The following is a 21,625-nucleotide window of genomic DNA, read 5'->3' on the forward strand; positions in this document are numbered from 1 at the left end:
GTATGAAGTCCGAGGCTTTTTGCTAAAGGCTGTCCATGTCAGAAAATGCAGGGGACGCAGGACCCAAATGCACAGACTGGGACATTTAATAAACCCGATGGTCAGACAGGCAAAGGTCGGTACACAGGTAGCAGAGGTAGCAGTACAGACAGGGATCAGGCAAAAGGCAGTTCATCTCCAGCAGAGTTCAAAACACAAGGTAGAGTCCAAGAACCGGAATCAAAGGAGCAGGAAAGACAAGGTAAAAACGAGAGCAAGGTTCAGTTCACTGGTCAGTGCTGTGTTCAGAATGCTGGAGAGTTAACACAGCAATGGCTGAGCATGGCACGGAGTGGAGCTTAAATACATAGACTAATTACTAATGAGATGCGGGTGGTGAATCACATGAGTGAAACGTAAAGCAAAACATAACTGCACAGACAGAAATAAAGACAGGAAACGGTCAAAATAAAACAGGAAACTAAACAAAACCAGAACTAAAGAGCCGGATCTCTTACAGTCCGGCCTCTGTACAACCAGAGCAGGAGCTTGGTTCGCATTGTGAGCATTAAGTCAGATCTGTTCCCGGTGCATGTTGGACTTCGCAGGGCTGCCGTTTCTCACCGGTTCTGTTTATTATTTATATCTTTGGAAAATTGAGGTGCAGCCAGGGGCCAGAGGGGTTCTGATTTGGGAACCAAAGGATTGTGTCCATGCTTCTTGCGGATGACGTTGTCCTGTTGGCCACATTGGACCAGGACCTCCAGCGTGCGCTGGGGCGGCTGGGATGAGGACTAGTTCTTCCAAGTCTAAGCCAAGGTTCTCTATCGAAAAAAGGTGGTTTGCTCCACTGGTGGTTCTGACCCAAGTGGAGGAGTTCAAGTATCTTAGGGTCTTGTTCACGAAAGCTCACCTGTGTATGACCTTGTCTGCCTCCACAGCGATTGTGCTAATAAAGCCTGTTATCAGTTAAACCACCAACCCGTCCGCGATGTGAATGTGGGTCCAATACCTGCGTAATCCTGACACTTAGTTGTTGTCTGCAATTAGTTTCACATGAGTTTTGTTTTTAGGTTGGGGAACACTTGTTGTCGTAGTAATGTCTTGTTCTGTGTCCATGTTTTTTCATCCATGTCCTGTGTTACATAATTGATTTCTACTTTGTATAGTCTAGTTTCCAGTTAACCTGCAGTGAGTTTTTTGTTCATTCATGTTTCACATCTTTACATGTGCCTGCTTACGCAGTGATTTTCAGTTCAGTTTTCTAGTTATCACTGTGTTTTATTTGTTAATCCTGCATGTGCAGCGCCTTTACTTTGAAGTTTCTCTTTGTATTTCTTTATTAAACCTTTGATTCTAAGTTTTTGTCTACGGGTTGTAGCGTTTGGTTCTTACTCCCTTTGTTTGGGTTGGGTCTGGCTGTAAGTGGTCATATGGCTCTGAGTTCATTGGTTTATTTGTTTTACTGGTGTCTGTTTAAAGACACTTTTATAAATGCTTTGAGTTTCTTACTGTGTGTTATTTATTTGAGGTTGTCTTGTGTTGTGTATCAATCAATGTAACGTTTCTCTTTATCCAACATCGACATGGCCACTGTGACACATGAAGAGTCTTACAGAACCCATGGATCTTGGTTTTGGGTCGGTCTGTTCTGGCTCTGACTGACTGTTATACATAATATACTCACTCTGTTTGTTCAGTTTATCCTGAAGAATAAAATGAAGATAGTATTGTTTTCCTAAAAAAATGTAACAGGCTGAAGCAGCTGTTTCACTTCCCTACAACTGAGCTGTAGTTCATTGGTTTTTATTTTAGGGCTTCTTTTGAGTCACTTCCTCTGAAACAACATTAAAAGTTGTGTCATTTGCAGTTTGAGCTGCAGAGCAGATCTACCAGGACACATTTACCCAGACGTCTTAGGATCAATGGACGAAATATACGCAAACGCTGAACATGTCAAGTCTGTTGAGTCAAGACGTTCAGTAGATCAGACAGGTGAGGTGGTCTGGTCACAGTGTGTGTGTTATATTTACTGGTGTGTTCACTGGTCCTCTCTCTGTTCAGGTGTCAGGGACTCACACAGGAGACGTCATGGAGCTGCTGTCGTGTGTCTGGGGCTGCTGAGTGTTTTCCTGGTGGCTGGGCTCATTGGCCTCGGGCTCCACTGTGAGTCTGAACGTCCAACACTGACTCAATGTACAGTTTAATTGTGTAGAGTTCAATGAACTGATCATTTAAGACTCAGGTGGACAGTCATCACATGGTTTCATCCCATGTTTCTACTGGAAATATTTGAATAAGAAACATTTCTTCATATTTTGTAATAAATACAGACAGAAGTAATGGAGGTAAAATGTAAGACAACCCTGATATGATCAGTCGATTGGAGCTGTTTCCTGGACTTGGAGACAATATGATTGAACACAGGTTAATGGAAAAATAAAGGGTCTGAAAACAGACAATTCTAATCAACCCATTATTAAATAACAAGGAACTCTTGAAAAAAACAATTCTTGTCCCCAAAACAAATTTATAATAAGAAAATAGGTTTTCAAATGGTTGTGTTTTTTTAAATAAACATAAAGCAAATATGCTTAAACATATACTATGTGTAAAAAAATCAAAAAACTTACTTAAAATCTATGAAAGGTTGGTCAGTTGGGTTATGCAATTAGATTACATGAAGTGAATGCAATTACCCGTCGGTACAGTGTTGGACTTTGCCTCTGTGCATGATTCTTGTCTGGAGACTAACTGCTCTTGCCTACTCTTTGTCTGTGAACGCTGGAATTATTGCTAACCTGTGTACCGACAACGTCTATAATAAATCCACTCCAGATCATGTCCTGTCTGTGCTGTGCATTTGGGTCCTCCTCCATGTGGTCCTGACAGCTTTCTGATGAAGAAAACTAGGCTTGAACTGACAACCTTCTGCTTATCAGAACGAGGCTTTCCCATTGCATAAACAATAGCAATAAAGTATTAACTTTATAATTTTGAATTATTATTATGTATTATTTTTTAGTGTTCATAAATAACAAATCAACCTTCTATATATATTTATACTTTTGTTTATATATCATGTTTTTTTTAAATATTCACATAGCACATAGCAGGGATATAGCAGCATAGGACATAGCAGTCCTCTGGCTCAGTGCATAGCATTAGCCGGGGAAGCAGGAGGTTGCAGATTCAAACCCAATTAATCCCACCAGGTCCTTGAGTAAGAAACTTCACTCTCTCTCCTAGAGCGTGCGCCATATGTGTGTCAGACTCGAAGCAGGCGGCGGACCCACATGCACAGCACAGAGGCGCGAGGATGATTGTAAAACACGGGTTTATTTGATAAGGCAGAGTCAGGCGGTCCAGGTCATACACAAAAGGGCTCGGCAAAAGTACAGGCAGGGATAAGGCAAACTCACGGTCAGATAGTTAGTCCAGGTTCTTTTACAGGCGGCGGTACAAACGAGGATCAGGCAGGATACACGGTCAAGACAATACAGGAACAAAACACGAGGATCACGGAACACGGAACACGAGAACGAGGAAACTCAGGGACTCAAGGAACTCGGGAAACTCAACGAAACTCAGGAAACTCACAAAACTCAACAATCTGGCAAAGGATTATGGGAACAGGTGGTGGCTAAATACACAGAGTGATTACGTAATTACTGACAGGTGTGGATACTGGGAACAGGTAAGTGACCGCTGACAGGGAACAGGAAGTTTAACAAAATAAAACGGGACATGGCGTGACAACAGGAAACAACTAGAGCAAAAACCCAGATCATGACAATGTGACTGCTCACAATACAGTTCCCCAAGGGAATCAATGAGGTGTGACTTACCCTGTTTTATGTAATTACAATTTTTCACATAAACATAAGGTTTATGTGTAAAATTGCATTAACTGTATGTACTGCTTTATTTAATGGCATAACCCTAACCTGACTGAAAGCCTTTACATTAAATGTCACCTCTTATCTTACCTCTTATATTCACAGATGTGTCTTGTCTTTACTTTAGATCATAACGTGGTACGTGGTGCAGCAGCAGAAACCTCAGCTGTCAAAGCCAACCTGACCGAGCTTCTACAGACCAGTAATGACAAACTGTCTTCAGTTATGAAGGAGCGTGACCAGCTGAAGGCCAACCTCACTGTAATGGAGCAGAGAGACAGGATGCTCAGACTGTCCAGACAGAGTCAGTGTCAGCAGCGTCTCAGTGCTTTGTGTCAGGAAGCTCATCGAGGCTGATTCTAAATGTCCTTGTGTTACAGACAAAAGTTGTCCTACAGGATGGAAGAAGTTTGGATATTCCTGTTATCATGTCTCCAGTCAGTCTGGGTCCTGGACAAAGGGAAGAGAAGAATGCAGAAAGAGTGGAGCAGACCTGGTGGTGGTCGACAGCGCTGAGGAGCAGGTCTGAGATGGTTTTTCTGTGTTTTAAAGCCAATTATCGTTGTTCTTCTGTGACATTTTTGTTTTGATTGATTGACTTTTATTTCTTTTACAGACTTTCCTCACTAAATTGACTAAACAGGAAAGCTGGATTGGTTTGAGTGACTCAGACAAAGAGGGGACCTGGAAATGGGTCGATGGAAGTCCGCTGACTGTGACGTAAGAGCTCACATCTTCATCTGTTCACAGCTTTTACTACTGGAACAGGTCACATGTTAACGGTGTCATGCTTGTGTTCACTGGGCTCCCAGGTTCTGGGCTCATAATCAGCCTGATAACGGCAACGGTGACCCACGATTTGGGGAAGAAGACTGTGTTCACATCAGAACATATTCCACAGATAAATGGAACGATTGCTTATGTGAAGCCTCACTACTGTGGATCTGTGAAAAAAACCTTTAGAGCTTTGATGATTAAAGCATTTCATATCTAAATACTTCAGTAAACAGACAAGAAACATCATCTTCAATATGAATTAATATAAGAACTTCAAGGTTATAATTCGTCAAACAATTTTGTTGACTTTATTATGTAACTGTTAGTAGATTATTTAAAATACCTGTAACGTGGCATTGATTTAAGGGAGGTCAAACATTTTAGGTGTCTGTTAGAATTGTTTGGGGTGAGGGGTCATTGTAGGTCATACACTGTGAGTGAGTGGCTTTAAAAAAGGAAGCGTGTGAACACATAAATGTTAAGTTGTCGTTTCCTGATAAAGAAGTGGAACTCAGAATTCTCACGGTAACAGTAGAACAGCAGCTAATCATTTTTACACAATGTAACATGAAATAAATGCATACAAACCATAGAATCAGAATCAGTTTTAATTGTCAAGTTTGCACAGGACAACCAAGAAATTATAGGTGGTCTGACTCTGTCTTTGTTCCCTCTTGTGGCAAAAAACACAAATTGTTTTATCATTATTATTTACACAAAAAAAATGATGCATTGATGCTTGATGCCCGTGTTTAGAGTCTGGCCTGATAAAGGAAGCTCAGTCCTGATGATCTTTTCTGCTGAACGGACCATCCACTGGAGTCCTTGTCTGTCCTGCTTGGTGGCTGAACCAAACCACACAGTGATGGAGGTGCCGAGGACAGACTGGATGATGGCCATGTAGAAGATGGTCCTGGTCCCCAGGATCTGGGTACCAATGTAATACTAAGTTATATGAACTCCTATGAACTTTGATTAAAATTGGGTTAAGATTTAGGTAATGCAAATCTCTCCCATTTTATTATTCAACAAAATCAAGGTTCATGACAGAATCATCTGTAAAGTTTTATTACACAATAAATCAATCAAATAAATCACTTGTTTGATTTCAATACATTAACATGTAAACGGCTCAACAAGGACAAGCAGCAGAAAGATCACGTGTCCACAACAACAGCTCACAGCCAGTAACGAAACGTTGAACTCACTGTTAAGCTTTTATTTTGATAGTTTGACATTTCAGGCACCTTCAGTTATGGTTCACACCATCCATCCATCCATTTTCTAAACCGCTTACTCCGGGGTCACGGGACGAGACCTGCCTACGGGCGAGAGGCAGGGTACACCCTGGATGGGTCGCGCAACACATAGACAGACAACCATTCACACACACACTCACACCTACGGGCAATGGAGAGAGGCCAATCAACCGAATGCACGTCTTTGGACTGTGGGAGCAAGCACGGGGAGAACGTGCAAAACTCCACACAGACACACACTCCGGGAATCGAACCCAGAACCTTCTAGTTGTGAGGCGACAGTGCTACCCACCGCACTGGTGCCGCCCTGGTTCACACCACAGTAGTCTAATTACAACAACCCAGCGCCACCTGGTGGCATTGAGAAACGAATCACTTTAAAACATAAAATGAGTAACTCCTTTCAGGTCACCTCAACAACCCCTTTCTGAGGAAACTGAACTCACAACCTCGATGACAGGAAGACAATGCACTAACCACTGCACCAAGCATCCAGGATCAAGCACTTGACAACATATGAATAATAAAATAAAGAGTACTTTAAAATAAATGCTAGAGACTAAAGATAGTGGAAATATTTGTATCATACTGTGAGTACGGAATATAAACTTCACTACTGCTACTGTTTAATTTAATACAGTTTGATAGATCTTTTGATCAATTTTAGTCATCCATTTTCTTCCAGCTAATGAATTGTTTAAATTTGATTATTTTTTTCTCTAAACACTAATTGAGTTTTCTGTATTTTAACTAAGTTTTATTGCAAGGAGGGACCCACAGTGGATCAAAAAGTTCTAAAATATCTGTCTGAGAATGTACTTGAAGACTTGAATGACTTGTTTGAGTACTTGAAGCAGACCTTGCTGTAGGACTTGAAGGACTTTCTGGAGGACCTGGTTGACTTGTTGGATGACTTGGAGAATCTGTTGAAGGACTTGGATTAGATGCTGGATGACTTGGAGGACTTGTTTGATGACTTAGAGGACTTGTTGGATGACTTGGATGACTTGTTGGAGAACTTGGAACACTTGTTGGAGAATTTGAATCGGATGCTGGAAGACCTGTTGTAGGACTTGTTGGAGAACTCATTTGACTATCTGTAACCTCTTTCAGGAAGAAATCACATTTTGAAATTTTAGACCAAGTTTCTGGGACTGTGTCCATCCTTTGTGTGCTGTTTCCATCATGTGTATGACTTTGTGGCAGCTCGTGTTTCCTTATATTTTCAATGTGTGGGCCACAGAGTGCTTTAGCTTTTTCTTTTGCTATTTCCTTTAACTCGCTGTGTAAATAATTCGTTACTTCCTTTGCCAGATATGTTTCATACACCACATTGTAGTAGGGAGTGGTACAGTCAAACGTTTTTAGATTTTTCAGGGGGCAGTAGGATTTTACCATCTCAATAAGGCTCCATAACAATAAAAAAACAAAAAGGACAAAAAAACCGTAGTCCTGCAAAGGAAACAAATGTGCACCTTAGAATCATACATGAACGGAACATGGAACAGAATATTTTGCGCTTTGAGTCAAGATCTAATTAGCTTTAACTCTAATATTAAAAAGAGAACATCAGATAACATCAACAGTGGAGATTTATTCTTTCACTCAGTTTAGTTGTGTGTTGTTACTTACAAGTGATTCTGTCCTGTAACCGTTCTTGATCCGGCGCTCCTCCATCGTCAGGTTGGTTTTACAAGGAAGTCCAGTCTGTGAGGCGTTGTAGTTCGTCTTCAGGCAATAATACCAGTCTCCATCAAACAGGACCACTGTTATCCACATGGCGCTCATGCTGACGAGCTTCAGAACAAACTTTAAAATATGGCTGCATAACTGGTTGTTCGGGCAGTTGCATACAAGACAATGCCATATGGAAAATCCTTCACTCTTTAGTCTGAGAAGCTCTAAAATCTGAACAACAAAGGTGAAGATGAAAGAAGGAGCAACCAAATACAGCCAACCATTTAAATGCAGACCTGCGACGCATGAGCATTCGAAGTGCATGTCCAAAATGTGCTGCAGGATGTAAATGAGGATGATCAGCAGGAATGCGCTCACAGCGTTGGTGACGATTTCCACAAGCGTGTGAGGAATATCACCCATTCTGGATCATTCCCTGCTGCAAATCTTCTGTTGCTGCCGTATTGTGCTCTTCTCACTCAGTGTTTTCTTCTGTATTTTACCCTATATATCATACATCTGTGTGATCGGTGTGGGGTGGAGTGGGTGACCACAGCAGTCACAGTGTGCCAGTCGTCAGCACTTTCACAATGTTGCCAACATGCTTTCACTTTTCAAAATACATGGAGGATTTTCCCAAAGCGTGTTTAGACATTAATATTATCATTTTCATTTTAAAATTGGGCTTACAAATTTAATTTTCTAGGGTACAATGTAAAGTATATATGGTGATACAATAGAGCAAAGACAGTGCAACTATAGACAAAGAAGAAAGAAAAGACACAAACAAATTAAACCTAGACAATCCTTGTCCACTGGTCAAGAGTAAAATGTTTTTTTTCTAATTCAGCCTTATCATGTATAAACTTTGACTCTAAATAATAGCCAATCTTAAAAAGGTCAGAGCAGAAGTTTGCAATGGTTCATTCATCTTGAGTTTCTAGTTTGAAATATACAAGGTCATTATTTCATCAGGATAAATGTGTCATCTATAATATTAAATATCACTATTGACTTCTGTGGCAGCGACATCTTTATTGGAAAATGCATGTCTGCGTGTAAAAGGTGGAAACTGAAATTAAAACTCACGCTAACATGTCTGGCGTTCATGGGCTTCTCTATTTTTCACAATCTGTCACATGATCTCAGTTTTTCACATGCCAGTTTTTTCATTTCTGTATTTTAATGGACACACGAGAATAAATGAACCTTTGGTCCACATTAACTCTTTAATCTAAGTATCGCATGGACAGACTCTCACACACGAGTAGCTACAGTAAAGGAAGCAGATCGCACAGACGTGCTTCTTGTTTTGGCAATAAAGAATCAGAGTAGCTCTACTAGCGGCATGCACCTTTATTTTGTTAAGGTGAAGAAAAGCTGTTGCTACAACATGTCACCGCATGGAGCCCACACCCTAAAGGTAATATTGACTCATGGTGGTGTGTGTAAAGTGCTGTGAGGGAGCCCAGCACTCAGACATCGGGCTGCCGTCCTGCAGACGGTGGCTGGAAACAGCGTGTGCATGTTCTGGAGCAATGGCATGACTGGACCTTTGACTGCAGGATCCACTGATCTGCTCCTCGTCTGCAGCCATGGCCGCTCTCAGCCAGATCATCTTTTACAGGTGCGGCCACAGCCTTTCAATATGTTTTTACCGTAGCTGTAGGGAACGCTTCAACTAGGCTTTTTATGAAAACGGATTAACTGATAAAATACTAACAACAAAGCAGAAAGACAGAAAACAGATGCAAGACGTAGCTCAGTGTTTCAAGATGAGGCTGAAACTTCCAGAGAAGAAGAAACGCTGACACTGTGAAGCCAGAGGAGCAGACAGACATTAATCAGTTACTGGTTAACGCTTGGGACTCCACGTGATAAAATATAAGGTGTCGTAAAGGTCCAGTCAACGCGTCCTGAGCTTTCAGGTCGGCGCATATTTCTAGAGATGAGCTCAGTGTCTTGTCTAACGATAATCATTAGACTCACACCAAGCGAAACCAAGTGGGTTTATAATGTTTATAATGTATTTGACTGCAGACTTGTTTCTGTGTTCCCGTTCGTGCGTAGCATGGTGACCCTCATCCTCGTTTTCTCGGCCCTCATCATCCTCATCTTAGCCTTGACCTTTACAAGTAAGACATGACCTCCTGCTGTGATCTGTGGTGTCTCCGTCAGCCGGCGCTGATGCGTGGGTGTGTTCAGCACATGATGTTTGTTTAATCGAATGTTTAAAACCATTCGAGTGTGTAGTTCATATTTAGTTACAGAGAATACTGTTGTGTTACCATGACGACGAATACACATGGGCCTTTGTTGTGAATAAGCCGGTTCTGTTCCTGCAGAGTCCTCGCCCCGCGTGATGAGCAGCGACGCGGCGCCGGTCGCCAACCTCGGCCGCGATGAGCTCCTCAGCTGCTTCCTCAGCACCTCCTCCTCCGCCGCCGCCCTCGCGCAGGTGTCCGTCACCTGGGAGAGGAAGGACCTCAGCGCGCTCGTTTACAAGTTCGACAACGGCGCCCCGGACCTGGCGAAGCAGGCCCCGCAGTACAAGGACAGAACCCAAGTCTTCCCCGGCCAGCTGGTGTCGGGCAACGCGTCCCTGCTGCTGAGGAGCGTGAGGAGCGGAGACGGGGGCGTCTACACCTGCACCATCAGCTCCTCCGGCGGCGGCGGGACGGTCAACATCAACCTCAGAGCAGCAGGTACCATGAGTCTGTCCAGGTTCTGTTTGCTGCGGCAGCGAATGCCTCTGAGCGACACTTGAACCCGCAGCCCAACCCTCGCGTTGACCCACCGCTTTTCCTGCTTCAGCCTTTTCCGCCCCGACGTTCAACGTCTCCGGCGACGCCCTGCGAGCGCTGGCGGGCGGGTGGCTCCCCGAGCCCGACGTGACGTGGGCGGACGCCGCCGGACGCCCCCTGAGCGCCAACACCAGCGTGGAGCTGAGCGCCGCGGGGACGTTCAGCGTCGCCAGCGCGCTGCCGTCCGTCAACGCCAGCAGCACCTACACCTGCAGCATCCACAGCCGCCTGGTGGCCGCCGTCTCCGAGGCAACTGTGGCTCAGGGTACGTTGGAGCCCTGGGCTTCACTCCTACCACACAAATGCCACCAGACTATTTTATTCTATATCATGTGTTTTTCAGACTACAGTGTTTCTGCGAAGACAGAATTCTACTTCGGCGCAGCTCCATCCCTGCTGGCACCAGCGTACCTCAACATTATAACCAGTGTCCTCTGCATCTATTCATGAAATGTTCCACACACTTATTCAACCACACAGTCGGTGAATCTCCAACGACTAAATACTGTGTCACTGAGTAAATACTGTTCGATACGAAACATGCTGCTGCGTTTGCCTTGAAGGCTTCAGAATTATTTAGATGGTAAACAAAGCAACTACAGAATGTAAAACACAACCAAACACACAAATGTAGTTACACAGTCCAGAGCAAACATGTTTTGTCACATTGCTTTTACCCCTCAGAGGCGTCAGACTCTGAGGACCATGTGTCCTGTGTAATAAACCTCTCACGTGTGTTTACTTTGATTTGTGTAAAATGATGAGATAAAGCCCCTCCTTGTGTTTCAGGGTTATTAAAGCTAAGTAAACTCAATAAAGAAGTCAAGAAAAACATTTGAATTCCAGAATTGTCAGACGGTTTTTGTAGCCGCTTTTATTAATGTTTCTGCAGGTTCAGTGCTCATTTCTGCTGCGTGTTCAAATTGAACTGCTTTTAATACTGGGTGTGCATGTGTGCAGTTTTTTATGATATAGCTAAATGTGTTATGTTTAAAGGTTTCATTTTCACTTTCATTTGTAATATTGAACTAGAAAACGCTGTGCCTTGAATCAAGGAAGTGAGTATTTTCTGGAATAACATTTATTTTTTCAAAGTATCATTGAAAAAGAAAGGGCTTCCTCCGCCGCCTATCGGCGTTGACACCGATCTCCCAGTTTGTCCGATGAACGCGCGTGCCCGCCGGTAGATGGGGGCATTCGGCCCCACGGGGGACGCACGGACTCGGGGAAGGTCTCTTTTTGGAGACCTCCCCTGGAAGTGGGAGCGCTCCGCTATTGGTCCGAGTGAGTGAGGTGTCATGTGTCCCAGGAGCCGTGAACGCAGCGCAGTTTTCCTGGAGAAAAGTAGGACTTAAAATAAATCATAGGCGCTTTAAAAAGCAAGGAAGCGGTGGTTTCGAGCGGCGTCATGGCCCGGAACGGTTCTGGAGGAGTCCTCTTCGCGCTCTGACGGTTTAGTGGCGCTCAAAAACAATGGAGCAGAAAGAAACCGCGGAGCCGAACGCCAACTCCGAGCGCGTGAACCCCAGAGCGACGTGCAACGTGTGCAGACGACTCTACCGCGACCCGAGGATCCTCCCGTGCCTCCACACCTTCTGCTCGGACTGCATCGGCCGTCTGGAGCCGCTCTCCGGGGACGCGAGCAGCCCCGTCACGGTGCTCTGTCCCGAATGCGACTTCGAGGTGGACCTCCCGGCCTCGGGCCCGGCCGGGCTGAGCACCGACCACCTGGCGCTGGACGAGGTGTTCCTGGAGGCCCTGGCGACGGACGGGCCGCTGGGCTGCGACCTGTGCGGCGAGGGCGGCGCCGAGAGGCGCTGCGACGTGTGCTGCGTCAACCTGTGCGCGTTCTGCTGCGAGGCGCACAGGTGCAGTCCGCTCACGCGCCCACTGATACTGAGGAATAGACCCTGCAGTCATGATGGCCGCATGGGGTGAGAATGTGTGGCTGCTCTTTGACCTCTGACCTCCTCCTCTTGGTCCGCAGGCGCCAGAAGCGAACGGCCTCGCACTCCGTCCAGGCGCTGCAGGAGCTCAAGTCCCGCGGGCGCATCTGCCGCGCGGTGCTCTGCTCGCTGCACCCCGGCCGCGAGCTGCGGCTCTTCTGTCCGCCCTGCGACCTGCCCGTCTGCCCGGAGTGCGCCGCCGCCCTGCACCGCGACCACGGCTGCCGCCCCGCGCGTGACGTCATCGACCGCCACGGCGACGCCATCCGGGAGCTGGTGGCGGCGCGGCTGCGGCCTCGGCTGGAGCGGCTGGAGGAGTCCCTGCAGAAGGTGCCGCGTGGAAATGACGCCTCCAGCATCGGCGGTCTGATGGCGCCAACTCGCTCCTCTGTTCCAGGTGGAGTCCTCCCAGGAGGCTTTGCGGGCGCGCGTGGACGCGGCAGCGTGCGAGGTGAGGGCGTTCGCGCGCGGCTACGCCCGCGCCGTGGAGGCGCACTGCCTCTCGCTGCTGCGCCGCCTGGAGGAGCTCCGCGTTTCGCGCAGTACTGGATCCCTGCCTCCCCATGGAGGCGCCCCGTCCTTCTCCGTCTCCTCTCCGCTCCCTCTCCTTCTCGTCCTCAACCACTCCACCTTCAGATCGCTCTGCCAGGCCCCAGGACGTTCCGGCGCCGTGGACTTCGCCGAGAGGCTGCTGACCTGCGGCTCCGACGCCGAGGTCCTCAGCGCCAAAGGCGTGACCCTCCGCAGGCTGAGCAGCCTGGCGGACGGCGGCCGCGACCCCCACCCCGTCGCCCCCGACGACGGCGGCGCCATCTGCTTCCGGCCGCGGGAGCCGGCGGGGGCGGTGGAGGGCTTCCCGGTGGTGGGGGTGGTGTCCTCCGGGACGGTGGACCTCAGCAGGTGCAGCGTCGATGGAGAAGGTAACGCGGTGACGGGCTGCTAGCGCTAGCGCTAACGCTAACACAGGAGTCCCTGGGCTGACTTTGACTCGCATCTTCATCCTGATGTTTGGTAGTTTTTCTCGAACATCAGACAAACCGCTTCCTTTCAGGTTCCTTCAGGTGGAACCGTCCCAGGAGGCCTTTTGAGCAGGCGCAGGCAGGATGAATTCAGACGCGCCGAGCTGTAGAGGGGACTCGGCTTCAGTGTAGACAGACTTCGCCTGGAGCAGTTAAAGACTGTTGTTTAGTTCCTTGGTGCCGTGAGTCAAAGGCAGAAACTCCTTAGGGGCCGAAGGAATGCTGAGATGAGTCAACAGGCCCGAGGCTGCAGGGAGACGCTGGGGGGCGTTTAACAGGAGACAACAGGCCACACGGCTGCAGGACACGTCCAGACAGCAGACAGGCATGTAGGGGTTGTCATGAACGGAGACTCTGAGAGGACGAGGATGATCTCACCCACAGGCTTATTTCAGCTGTTTGCTCTGTGTGAAAGGAAAACCTCAACAAATAGACGGGCTTCTCCTCCTTCCGCCCTTTGGGAGTCGCTTTGTTGTAATGTTTGGCTAAAGGTCACGGCCGTGTGCTTGTTGTGTTCCTGTTGGTCTGTGGTGACTTGGTTTGGTTTGTGGTTCAGGGATCATATTTCACCCTTCGCTGACCTTCCCGTTTTTCAGCACTTCCAGTTTGTCGTCGTGTCGTTAACACTTCTGCTTTCGTGTGCATGGTTGTGTAACACAAACCCACAAGCTTTCATGTATTTATTCTTAGAAAGCTCAAATTACAGATGTTTCCTCTCTTTACAAAGTCACCTGTGTACTGTCCTCTTCCTTTGCTGAGCAGAGCCGTTAGCAGTATTGGCCTCCAGTGTGAGTAATAATAAGGATCGGGGCTCCTCACGCTCAGCAGCACCGTGTGTGCGACCTCTGTACCACAGGTGTGCATCAGGCCCGGCAGGGCGAGCCGGCCCGCTTCACCCTCGTCTGCCGGGACTCGGCCGGAGAGCAGCTGACGCGAGGAGGGGAGCAGGTCCTGGTCAGCATCGCCCACAAGGAGAAGGAGACGTGGTGCGTCCGCGGTCGCTTCCTCAGCACACGTCACTCATTCACTGTGCTTTTAACGGTCAGCTTCTCCTCCAGCACGGTGGAGGCGGCGGTGACTGACAACCAGGACGGCTCCTACAGCGTGTCCTACAGGGCCGAGGAGCCGGGCCCGTACTCTGTGTGGGTGTGTGTCAGAGCCCAGCATGTGGAGGTAAAAGCCTCCTCCAGACGCAGAAGGCCCCGCTCTTTTATTGTGAATGTGTCATTTTTCATCGGTGACGTTTCCTGGTGCAGGGCTCTCCATTCAGCCTCAACGTGAAGAAGCAGCTCAGGCGTCACAGTGGGAAGTTCCACTGCTGCTGCTTCTGCTCCAGCGCAGGATCCAAGGAGGCCCGGTGCGGCTGCCCAGGAACCATGCCGGGTACGTAGCCACCGCAGCTCACAGCAGCGTGACCCTAAAGCCACCGCTGACCGCTGCGTCCCTGCAGGAGGCTTTAAAGGCTGCGGGCACGGCCACAAGGGGCACCCCGGGAAGCCCCACTGGTCCTGCTGCGGCAGCACCTCGGAGCGGTCCGAGTGCCTGCCTCACAGCGTGCTGGCGGCCGTCTCCCCCCGCGGACACCTGCGAACGGTGGAGCTGTGAGTCCACCGGGTCCACTGGGTCCACCGGGTCCACTGAGCCCACTGGGTCCACTGGGTCCACCGGGTCCACTGGGTCCACTGGGTCCACTGGGTCCACTGGGTCCACCGGGTCCACCGGGTCCACTGGGTCCACTGGGTCCACCGGGTCCACCGGGTCCACCGGGTCCACCGGGTCCACTGGGTCCACCAAGCCCACTGGGTCCACCGGGTCCACCGGGTCCACTGGGTCCACTGGGTCCAGACCCTGCAGGATGATGCAAGCAAGGCGGCGTAGCAGCAACCAGAAGATCAGAGCGGCTGAGAGGAGGAGAGGCCCGGCGCCGGTTCGATGCACAGCACAAGGCGACGCGAGCTCGAAGCCCTCGGTCCAGGTTTTAAAGTGCCGTTTAACCCGGAACCATCACTGTGTCTCCATTTAAGTCAAACATGTTCACATTTTAAGTTGTACCATAAACCTTCGGCTGGTTTTTAAGGCTCAAACTCAAAAAGCTGAATATAAAACAGTTTATAGTAGAGTGACTGTATATTTTTATAAGCTTCAGTCAAAGCAAACATATTTTTTCTTGCTGATAAACAATCATCAGTCTGTACCAAGCATTCATATACAAATGAAAAATACTTGATATTTGCTACCAACGGTACTTTATAAACTAGAAAACAGCTCATGATCTCTGTTTTAGTATGTTCTAACGTGTCCTGGCTCAATATCTGTACGTTGGTCTTTTTACTGTTTCCTGACTTTTCTGCTGATTGTTTCTGTCATGGTTATTTTTAATGAACTGCTGATTTAAATCTCTTCCTGTATCTTGTGTGAGCAGTGAACTTGACTGATCTTTATGGATCGTGGTCCACAGCCTTCACAGTGACAGCAAGCCTCTATCTCTGCCTCTTTTGGTGCTGGGCACATTCTCAAATTCATTACTTCTGTATGTTAATGTCTTGCTGTGGACATTTTCCTCCTCTGACAGTTTTTAATGATGCCAGTATCGACAATAAACACAGCTTCAGGTGCTGCTTCATGAACTGTTACATGATGAAACACGTCTTCCCTTCTTCAGATCGAGTCTGTCATCGCTTAACAGCGTCAGTCATGGAGTAGATGATGCTCTCCGGCACCAGGGGGCAGTAGAGTGCTGCTTTTCACCTGCTCCTCCACAACTAATCACCATCACGTCTCTCTGCTTGTGACATTAAGTTTTCAGTGCTTGTTCCTACAAATCATTTATTATCAGCATCCTCTTCTTCGGAGCTGCTCTGAGCTGAGAGCCACCTGATAAATACTGCATTATCATGGAAAGTGTCTTAAGCGGTTTGAGATTGAGTCTCTTGCTGTGAATGTTTGATGAAGGGGGACCTGAACTCATCACAGAGGAAATTACATCAGCAACGTCGGCGGTGACACCGCTTAATCAAGCGCAGTAATAAGCTGCTGACGACCAGATGACCGCCCGGATGACGGCGGGTGCCGGGAGGAGGCGTGGCTGCAAACACAGGCCTGGTGGTGGGACGAGGTCAGGCGTGGGTTGGTGGCGACGGAAGTGGCTAAAAACACGCCCGTGCTCGTTAATGGTTCCTTCGTTCTCCTCTCACTTCTATCAGTGAAGCAGTGGGAAGTACAGACTGAGCAATGATGGCTCACTGCAAATGGCAGGATGCTCACGGCAGCCGTGACCCCCAGAGAGGAGGTATTATCCAGACCTCATAAACCTTTACCCACCACTGAACCCGCGAGTAATGTAGCTTGTAATTGAGAGAGCCAACGACTGTGGTACAATATTGTCCCGCAGACGAGGACATTTTTAGTTATGTTTTACATTTGGTGCTATTTATATCTTCATGCTTTGTCTGTTGTGCAAATCCAGAGAGTGTGGCTCTTAAACCGAAGCCTGGCTTCATCATCCTAACGGGGACAGAGAGGAGTGATGACGGTTTAGCATCAAGTAGCCACATTCTGCTTGTGTGACAGCTTCGCACACGCGTGAAGGCCTTTCCAGAAGTCTGTTCCTCTACAGGCGAAGAACCAACACAGCACCGGCCTCCTGCTGCGCCTTCACCACAGGAGCCACACGTTCAGGAAGCCTCCGTTCACCCGCTAAGTCACACACCACAAAGACAGAGAGGCTGCTGACGCTGGGGATGCAGGGAACCCACTGTACTGCATGGAACCCACTGGACCGCAGGGAACCCTCTGGACCGCAGGGAACCCTCTGGACCGCATGGAACCCTCTGGACCGCATGGAACCCTCTGGACCGCAGGGAACCCACTGTACCGCATGGAACCCACTGGACCGCAGGGAACCCACTGGACCGCAGGGAACCCTCTGGACCGCATGGAACCCTCTGGACCGCATGGAACCCTCTGGACCGCAGGGAACCCTCTGGACCGCAGGGAACCCACTGTACCGCATGGAACCCACTGGACCGCAGGGAACCCACTGGACCGCAGGGAACCCTCTGGACCGCAGGGAACCCACTGGACTGCATGGAACCCACTGTACCGTAGGGAATCCACTGTACAGCAGGGAACCCACTGGACCGCAGGGAACCCACTGGACCGCAGGGAACCCACTGGACCGCATGGAACCCACTGGACCGCAGGGAACCCACTGTACAGCAGGGAACCCTCTGGACCGCATGGAACCCTCTGGACCGCAGGGAACCCTCTGGACCGCAGGGAACCCTCTGGACCGCATGGAACCCACTGGACCGCAGGGAACCCTCTGGACCGCAGGGAACCCTCTGGACCGCAGGGAACCCACTGTACAGCAGGGAACCCACTGGACCGCAGGGAACCCACTGGACCGCAGGGAACCCTCTGGACCGCAGGGAACCCACTGTACCGCATGGAACCCACTGGACCGCAGGGAACCCTCTGGACCGCAGGGAACCCACTGTACCGCAGGGTTACAGCAGGGAACCCACTGTACCGCAGGGTTACAGCAGGGAACCCACTGTACCGCAGGGAACCCACTGGACTGCATGGAACCCACTGTACCGTAGGGAACCCACTGTACAGCAGGGAACCCACTGGACCGCAGGGAACCCACTGGACCGCAGGGAACCTACTGGACCGCATGGAACCCACTGGACCGTAGGGAACCCACTGGACTGCATGGAACCCACTGGACTGCATGGAACCCACTGGACCGCATGGAACCCACTGTACTGCAGGGAACCCACTGGACCGCAGGGAACCCACTGGACCGCATGGAACCCACTGGACCGCAGGGAACCTACTGGACCGCATGGAACCCACTGGACCGTAGGGAACCCACTGGACTGCATGGAACCCACTGTACTGCAGGGAACCCACTGTACAGCAGGGAACCCACTGGACCGCAGGGAACCCACTGTACCGCATGGAACCCAATGGACCGCAGGGAACCCACTGTACCGCATGGAACCCACTGGACAGCAGGAAACCCACTGGACCTGAGGGAACCCACTGGAGTGCATGGAACCCACTGTACAGCAGGAAACCCACTGGACCTGAGGGAACCCACTGGAGCGCATGGAACCTACTGGACCGCAGGGAACCCACTGGACCGCATGGAACCTACTGGACCGCATGGAACCCACTGGACCGCATGGAACCCACTGGACCGCAGGGAACCCACTGTACCGCAGGGTTACAGCAGGGAACCCACTGTACCGCAGGGTTACAGCAGGGAACCCACTGTACCGCAGGGAACCCACTGGACTGCATGGAACCCACTGTACCGTAGGGAACCCACTGTACCGCAGGGAACCCACTGGACTGCATGGAACCCACTGTACCGTAGGGAATCCACTGTACAGCAGGGAACCCACTGGACCGCAGGGAACCCACTGGACCGCAGGGAACCTACTGGACCGCATGGAACCCACTGGACCGCAGGGGTACAGCAGGGAACCCACTGTACTGCATGGAACCCACTGGACCGCAGGGAACCCTCTGGACCGCAGGGAACCCACTGGACTGCATGGAACCCACTGTACCGTAGGGAATCCACTGTACAGCAGGGAACCCACTGGACCGCAGGGAACCCACTGGACCGCAGGGAACCCACTGGACCGCATGGAACCCACTGGACCGCAGGGAACCCACTGTACAGCAGGGAACCCTCTGGACCGCATGGAACCCTCTGGACCGCAGGGAACCCTCTGGACCGCAGGGAACCCTCTGGACCGCATGGAACCCACTGGACCGCAGGGAACCCTCTGGACCGCAGGGAACCCTCTGGACCGCAGGGAACCCACTGTACAGCAGGGAACCCACTGGACCGCAGGGAACCCACTGGACCGCAGGGAACCCTCTGGACCGCAGGGAACCCACTGTACCGCATGGAACCCACTGGACCGCAGGGAACCCTCTGGACCGCAGGGAACCCACTGTACCGCAGGGTTACAGCAGGGAACCCACTGTACCGCAGGGTTACAGCAGGGAACCCACTGTACCGCAGGGAACCCACTGGACTGCATGGAACCCACTGTACCGTAGGGAATCCACTGTACAGCAGGGAACCCACTGGACCGCAGGGAACCCACTGGACCGCAGGGAACCTACTGGACCGCATGGAACCCACTGGACCGTAGGGAACCCACTGGACTGCATGGAACCCACTGGACTGCATGGAACCCACTGGACCGCATGGAACCCACTGTACTGCAGGGAACCCACTGGACCGCAGGGAACCCACTGGACCGCATGGAACCCACTGGACCGCAGGGAACCTACTGGACCGCATGGAACCCACTGGACCGTAGGGAACCCACTGGACTGCATGGAACCCACTGTACTGCAGGGAACCCACTGTACAGCAGGGAACCCACTGGACCGCAGGGAACCCACTGTACCGCATGGAACCCAATGGACCGCAGGGAACCCACTGTACCGCATGGAACCCACTGGACAGCAGGAAACCCACTGGACCTGAGGGAACCCACTGGAGTGCATGGAACCCACTGTACAGCAGGAAACCCACTGGACCTGAGGGAACCCACTGGAGCGCATGGAACCTACTGGACCGCAGGGAACCCACTGGACCGCATGGAACCTACTGGACCGCATGGAACCCACTGGACCGCATGGAACCCACTGGACCGCAGGGAACCCACTGTACCGCAGGGTTACAGCAGGGAACCCACTGTACCGCAGGGTTACAGCAGGGAACCCACTGTACCGCAGGGAACCCACTGGACTGCATGGAACCCACTGTACCGTAGGGAACCCACTGTACCGCAGGGAACCCACTGGACTGCATGGAACCCACTGTACCGTAGGGAATCCACTGTACAGCAGGGAACCCACTGGACCGCAGGGAACCCACTGGACCGCAGGGAACCTACTGGACCGCATGGAACCCACTGGACCGCAGGGGTACAGCAGGGAACCCACTGTACTGCATGGAACCCACTGGACCGCAGGGAACCCACTGTACCGCAGGGAACCCACTGTACCGTAGGGAACCCACTGGACCACAGGGAACCCACTGTACAGCAGGGAACCCACTGTACAGCATGGAACCCACTGGACCCCATTGTCGCGGCGCCTCACGGCCAGTGTTGTGACAGAACGTGACATCCTTCTCTCTCCGACACTTTATCTCAGCGCTGCAGACGAGAGGTGACTTCCATCATTGCTGACAGGACACACGCTGGTGTTCGCTTCACAATGGAGGTCACCTGGAATTCGATCTGGGAACTTTAAGGATTAGAGCAGCGTGTTGAGGAATCTGTGCTCAGTTGTTTATGGTTGATGATAAACTCATCATTACACACACACCACGTACTCGTGTTCATGTCTGATACCATCCCCTGTCTGCGCGTGTCCATGCATCGCTGTGATGAGTAGAGACTAAGAGACTGCAGGTCCTTCAGGTGGAACAGGGTGGAACCTGATTATACACATGGGGGTTAGGCCTCAGTCATGACAGTAATATACTTACTGGGCTCTAAATGGAGCCCGACCTGCTCCCAGTGGAAACAGGAGTGAAGCTGATTTGCTTGGAGCTGCTGCCGTGGATGTTTTCAGACACGCTGCTGATGGAGCAATACCAGGACCTTTTAAAATGATCACAGCTACATTAAATCAGCGAGGATGCGCCTGCAGATGGATTACATGCAGGATCCCAACACAGGACAACAGCAGCATGCCAGTGTGCTCCAAGAAGACATCGTGCCTTTATGCTAATTCCACATGAAGTGACTCGCTCTCAGCAGCTGCTGAAATGCAGCAGGACCGGCCCAGACCCAGAGTCCGTGGCTGCGTCAGAGCTCCCTGGATGTGGACCGGGTTCATCTACGCGTCACGCCACAGTCTCCGCAGGGAGCCGCGACCTGCTGGAGGTGTGGAGGGCGCAGCGCTGCACCATTAACTGGAATGTCAAGGCCGCGCTATCGCAGTCAGCGCCACCGGAGCGTGGGATTGACAGCTCGGACGCTGGCGCCGACCGCCGGGCTGCGCTTGACCTTGACCGCGCGCTGACAGGCCGCTTCCCTCAGGTGCTCTGATTATTCACAGGGTTAAAACTGTCACGATGCAGCATCTTGCTCTGTAAATCAAAGAGATGGAAGCCACACAGCTTTTTGTTTCCCAGCTGGAAGACAGCAGCTAATGTCCCTCCAGGGCCGTCTTTAAAGATTCTGGGCTCCCTTTGTTCTGTTTTGCTCATCTGTTCGA

The 21,625-nt window shown here is 50.4% G+C and overlaps 4 protein-coding genes across 5 annotated transcripts; 3 read left to right on the forward strand and 1 right to left on the reverse strand.

Annotated features, from left to right (window-relative positions):
- Nucleotides 1-1,821: 1,821 nt before the first annotated feature.
- On the forward strand, nucleotides 1,822-5,749 carry LOC114847227 (CD209 antigen-like protein E). Of its 2 annotated transcripts, none has more exons than XM_029136748.3 (6): nucleotides 1,822-1,974; nucleotides 2,044-2,145; nucleotides 4,006-4,182; nucleotides 4,259-4,401; nucleotides 4,495-4,598; nucleotides 5,412-5,749. In XM_029136748.3, the coding sequence occupies exons 1-6, from the start codon at nucleotides 1,905-1,907 to the stop codon at nucleotides 5,557-5,559; spliced, it is 744 nt and encodes a 247-aa protein (XP_028992581.1). In that variant the 5' UTR covers nucleotides 1,822-1,904; the 3' UTR covers nucleotides 5,560-5,749. The 2 variants fall into 2 exon arrangements, with proteins under 2 accessions (XP_028992581.1, XP_028992580.1); XM_029136747.3 differs by having other exon boundaries at nucleotides 4,691-5,553.
- A 234-nt stretch (nucleotides 5,750-5,983) lies between these two features.
- On the reverse strand, nucleotides 5,984-8,087 carry LOC129603532 (uncharacterized). Its single transcript, XM_055505215.1, has 2 exons — nucleotides 7,547-8,087; nucleotides 5,984-7,366 (listed from the first exon to the last, which is right to left on the reverse strand). Exons 1-2 carry the CDS (start codon nucleotides 8,012-8,014, stop codon nucleotides 6,665-6,667), a joined length of 1,170 nt encoding a protein of 389 aa, XP_055361190.1. The 5' UTR covers nucleotides 8,015-8,087; the 3' UTR covers nucleotides 5,984-6,664.
- Nucleotides 8,088-8,897: 810 nt separating this feature from the next.
- Nucleotides 8,898-11,229, forward strand: vtcn1 (V-set domain containing T cell activation inhibitor 1). The gene is made up of 5 exons (XM_029137507.3): nucleotides 8,898-9,218; nucleotides 9,662-9,726; nucleotides 9,937-10,296; nucleotides 10,406-10,660; nucleotides 10,739-11,229. Exons 1-5 carry the CDS (start codon nucleotides 9,187-9,189, stop codon nucleotides 10,843-10,845), a joined length of 819 nt encoding a protein of 272 aa, XP_028993340.1. The 5' UTR covers nucleotides 8,898-9,186; the 3' UTR covers nucleotides 10,846-11,229.
- A 192-nt stretch (nucleotides 11,230-11,421) lies between these two features.
- trim45 (tripartite motif containing 45) lies at nucleotides 11,422-15,993 on the forward strand. The gene is made up of 8 exons (XM_029137508.3): nucleotides 11,422-12,263; nucleotides 12,383-12,671; nucleotides 12,739-12,883; nucleotides 12,998-13,261; nucleotides 14,217-14,346; nucleotides 14,419-14,533; nucleotides 14,617-14,743; nucleotides 14,811-15,993. Exons 1-8 carry the CDS (start codon nucleotides 11,869-11,871, stop codon nucleotides 14,963-14,965), a joined length of 1,620 nt encoding a protein of 539 aa, XP_028993341.1. The 5' UTR covers nucleotides 11,422-11,868; the 3' UTR covers nucleotides 14,966-15,993.
- The last annotated feature ends 5,632 nt before the right edge of the window (nucleotides 15,994-21,625 follow it).

This window comes from Betta splendens, chromosome 21 (genome assembly GCF_900634795.4).
Source record: "Betta splendens chromosome 21, fBetSpl5.4, whole genome shotgun sequence".
Taxonomy (NCBI): domain Eukaryota; kingdom Metazoa; phylum Chordata; class Actinopteri; order Anabantiformes; family Osphronemidae; genus Betta; species Betta splendens.